General features: G+C 35.7%; 1 protein-coding gene across 1 annotated transcript; it reads left to right on the forward strand.

Moving 5' to 3' along the window:
* The first annotated feature begins 339 nt into the window (after positions 1-339).
* LOC111795658 (WAT1-related protein At5g64700-like) lies at positions 340-2,855 on the forward strand. Its single transcript, XM_023678203.1, has 7 exons — positions 340-628; positions 704-766; positions 864-980; positions 1,432-1,690; positions 1,769-1,927; positions 2,012-2,163; positions 2,639-2,855. The coding sequence occupies exons 1-7, from the start codon at positions 360-362 to the stop codon at positions 2,814-2,816; spliced, it is 1,197 nt and encodes a 398-aa protein (XP_023533971.1). The 5' UTR covers positions 340-359; the 3' UTR covers positions 2,817-2,855.
* Positions 2,856-4,460: the final 1,605 nt, after the last annotated feature.

Raw genomic sequence — 4,460 nt, forward strand, 5'->3', positions numbered from 1 at the left:
TTTAAAAAAAAAAAGAGGAGACATAAAAATAATTTTTATAAGAAAAAAAAAATAAAAGTATATAAGGTATTTTACACCGACCATAAATTGAAATATCAAGTAAAGGACCACACACGATTTTAAAAGCTCAGAGACCAGAAAAAAAACGACACGAGAACAAATTGTAGAAATAAAAATAAAGTAAAAAAGAAAAAGAAGAAATAGGACTAGTGAAAAGAGAGAGACCACTGAGGTAGAAAAAAAGTGGCCCCAATAAAATAATTTTTAAAAAAATAAAAAATAAATAAATAGAGAGATATCTTTTGGAATAGGAGCAATAAGGCAATGGGGATTGGAAGTGGGAGGCAAGTTATAAGCACATGAATGGATACACACCAATGATTCCAGGTGTATCTATAAATACCAGTTTGTTCATCAACAAAAACAACCCAACCCACTTCACACACCCTCACCACATGGAACACAACAAGCCTTTGGCGGCGGCGATTCTCATTCAAACCATCTACGCCGCCATGTTTCTTCTCTCCAAGGCCGCTTTTGACGGCGGAATGAACAATTTCATCTTCACTTTCTACCGCCAAGCCTTCGCCACCATCTCTCTTTCACCCATTACCTTCTTTTTCAAATGGTACTCTTTCTTTTTTTTCTTTTCTTTTTTTTCTTCTCTCAATAATTTAATTTTCTTTTTCTGTTTGTTTCTCAGGAAAACTGCCCCACCCTTGACATTCTTCACCTTCTGCAAAATATTTTTGCTTTCGTTTTTCGGGTACGTTATTGATTAATTCACCTGTGTTATGTTATCGTTACGCCGAATTAATTATCGATAAAACCCTAATTTTTTTTTCGATTCTTATGGTTTTTAGAATTGCTGTGTCTTTAAATCTTTATGGGATTGCTCTTGTGTATACATCGGCAACGTTAGCGGCAGCCACTACGAATTGTCTTCCGGTTATTACGTTCTTCGTCGCGCTTTTGCTTAGGTATACAAATTTAAATCTTTTGATTTTTTTTTTTTTTTTAAGCTATGGATTGATTAGTTTTATTGATGTTGAATCAAATATTATGATAACATTTAAGGAAATAGAAGGATAAACGGTAAAAGGTTTGGAATTTATACACATCTTTGTTGGTACTTTTTGTAATTAATTTAATATTGTATTTCATTCCAACTTTAGTGAAAATTAAATTAAAAAAGTGGATTCTTTGATGATTCCCTCCATTTGGGTCAAAGTTGAATGAGATAAAAAGATAAGAAAATATTGTTACAATGTATTTGGGGCGTATATGCTCGTTTTTTATACATAAGAATAATTCTTTTCAGATAATTGGTAGAATTGGTTCATCTGAGGAGAACGAAACACTGTTTATAAGAAAACTTTTCGAAAATAGAAAGTCGAGATTGAGATAAAATGGTGTTGATTTTTGTTGTAGGCTTGAGGTGTTGAGGTTAAAGTCAATAGCAGGAATAGCAAAGCTTGCAGGCATAGTTTTATGCGTCGGCGGTGTGGGGGTGTTGGCATTCTACAAAGGCCCACAACTCAAATGGTTCAATAATCATCACCTCTTTTCTGCCCATAACGCCGCCACCCACGCCCACTCTGCCACTGCCTCTTCCACCAGCTCGTGGCTCAAGGGCTGCTTTTTGATGCTCTCTTCCAATACCCTTTGGGGCATTTGGATTGTTCTTCAGGTATCCATTTTGAATTGTTTTTGGTTTTTTTTCTTTTGTTGTTTTCAAAGGTTTAACAAAAAATTACATTGAAAACAGACATTTGTGCTGAAAAGCTATCCATCCAAGCTTGTGTTGACAAATCTTCAGTGTTTGTTGAGTTCATTTCAAACATTTGCTATTGCTATTGCAATGGAGAGAGACCCTAAAGAATGGAAATTGGGGTGGGATGTTAGGCTTCTTTCAGTGGCATATTGTGTAATTTTCTCTACCAACATCATCTTCTTGTGATTTTTTTATGTGTAATTTTGGATTAAGAATTAAGGAGAATTTATGGTGTAGGGTGTTGTGGTGACTGCTGTTACGTATTGCCTTCAAGCGTGGATTATTGAGAAGAAAGGCCCCGTTTTTCTTGCAATGTCTACGCCGTTTTCTCTAGTTATTACCACCGTCTGTTCCGCTATTCTTCTTGGCGACAGTATCACCCTTGGAAGGTACTACTACCTTTTTACTCTATTAACAGTGGGCTTGGGTGGTTATATTTTTTATCTGGGTTGGATTGAATTTTTGAAAAAACGGAAGATTTGGGTCCATTTATGAATAGAAATTATTTAGTTGGGTGATCCCGACTAACCCAAAAGTAAAGTTATAATTTTGGTGCGGTGGTTGCAGTGAGATTGGGCGGTTATATTTTTTATCTGGGTTGGATTGAATTTTTGAAAAAACCGAAGATTTGGGTCGATTTATGAATAGAAATTATTTAGTTGGGTGAACCCGACTAACCCAAAAGTAAAGTTATAATTTTGGTGCGATGGTTGCAGTGGGCTTGAGCAGTTATATTTTTTATCTGGGTTGGATTGAATGTTTGAAAAACTGACGATTTAGGTCGATTTATGAGTAGAAACTATTTAGTTGGGTGAACCCGACTAATCCAAAAGTAAAGTTACAATTTTGATGTCGTGGTTGCAGTGGTTTGGGCGGAATTTTATTGGTGGGAGGACTATATTTTGTTCTGTGGGGAAAGAGCAAAGAGCAAAAGATAAGTGAAGGGTTGAAAGAAGGTGGCAAAGAATGCAGCATGCAACAACACAAGGAGAATACAAAATTAGGAGATGAAAATTCAGCATCTCCCATTGAAAATGTCTAAATTTACAATCTCATTATATCTATTTTTTTTTTTTTTTTTTTTTTTTTTTTTTTTTTTCTGGCATTACATTGTTATTGAATAAAACGAACTTTACGATCATTAATCTAAATCTAATANATCCTTTCTTGGTTGTATTTATTTTAATTTTGACTATGTTTTATATTATTTTAATTTCCTTTTCTACTTTTTCTTTTGCATTGTAATTGCATTTGTTGTTTGGTGATAAAAACATAAATATAAGAAACAACAAAAGTAGCAGACTTTAAGAAAAGAGAACCTTGAAATTTGTAAAAGGACACAAATAATTAAACCCTCCCTTTTAAGGAAAGACTAATTTCTCTCTTCTTTTTTTTTTCTTTTTTTTTTTAATTTTATTTTATTACATTAATTACAGAAATTATTATTATTATTTTGTTAGGGTTATTCAATTAAAAATTCTAAAATTAGGAGATAAAAAAAAAGAGAGAGAAAATAAGGAGAAACAAATGACCCTTTATCACTAGAGCCGCCACTCCGGTAACGACACATGAGCGGTGGCGTGCGGTTGGTCAGACATCCTCCGACCCACGAGTGGTGGCGGTGTGAACAGGGAATTTTTCAGGCACCTTCTCAGTTAAGAATGAGAAATAGAATTTTAATCGAATCATAAAGAAAAAAATATATTCAAGAAGGACAGGAGAGCTATCCACTTAGTGCGAATTCGGTTGGGAAGGGTGGAGAAGGAAGGGATTGGGTGAGGTAGTTGGTTTTGTAGTGCGCAACATTACCGACCCTCTTACAACGACACATACACTTAGGGGAGTACTCGATTCCGGAGAGAGCATGTGACGACGAAAAGGGTCGCGACAACTGACTTTGTTGTCGGACTGCAAAAGTGTTTTTGGGAAATTGTGTACTCACTACTCAAATGTTGGGTTTTAAATGGAAAATGATTACAAATGTATTTATGTGGATGATATTGTTGTAACCACCCAATGCATCATCTTACTTTTCTATCTCGTAATATTCACATCAATTATTTCTAAAAAAAAAACTATGTTATAGACTTGAACCTCCCAATAGGAAGTTTTCAAGAAGAATGCTCTAATTGACGAAGGTAAAACGATCGCATAACCTCTTCTATAGGATACTATTGGAGACCAGCCAATCTACCTCTTTATTGACGAAACTTGCAGACCCAGCTTGGCTATGGCATGCAAGACTTGGGCACTTGAACTTTCATATGCTCAAAATGATGGGAGAGAAGAAGATGACTACTAGGCGACCTAAAATCGTACACATGACCCAGCTGTGTGAGAGTTATCTAGTCTCCAAACAAGTAAGACTATTGTTCCCAGCTCAAACCAGTTTTTGTGCTGAGCGACCATGGCAACTGATTCATGCAAAGAGGCATTACGTGCGTTCAAGAAATTCAAAAGACTTGTTGAAAACGGGTCTGATAACAAGCTAAAAACCTTGTGCACCGACCGAGGTGGCGAGTTCTTATCCCAGAACTTCTCAAAGTTTCGTGAAGAGGAAGATATCAAGCGTCAACTCACTAAGGACGCCCTAAAGCACTCATGGTATCATTATGAATATACAAACCAGGATCCACACAAGGAAAAGCACTTGCCATTCGTCACCATACACTCCACAAAAAAATGT

Source organism: Cucurbita pepo, chromosome LG05, assembly GCF_002806865.2.
Source record: "Cucurbita pepo subsp. pepo cultivar mu-cu-16 chromosome LG05, ASM280686v2, whole genome shotgun sequence".
Classification (NCBI taxonomy): domain Eukaryota; kingdom Viridiplantae; phylum Streptophyta; class Magnoliopsida; order Cucurbitales; family Cucurbitaceae; genus Cucurbita; species Cucurbita pepo.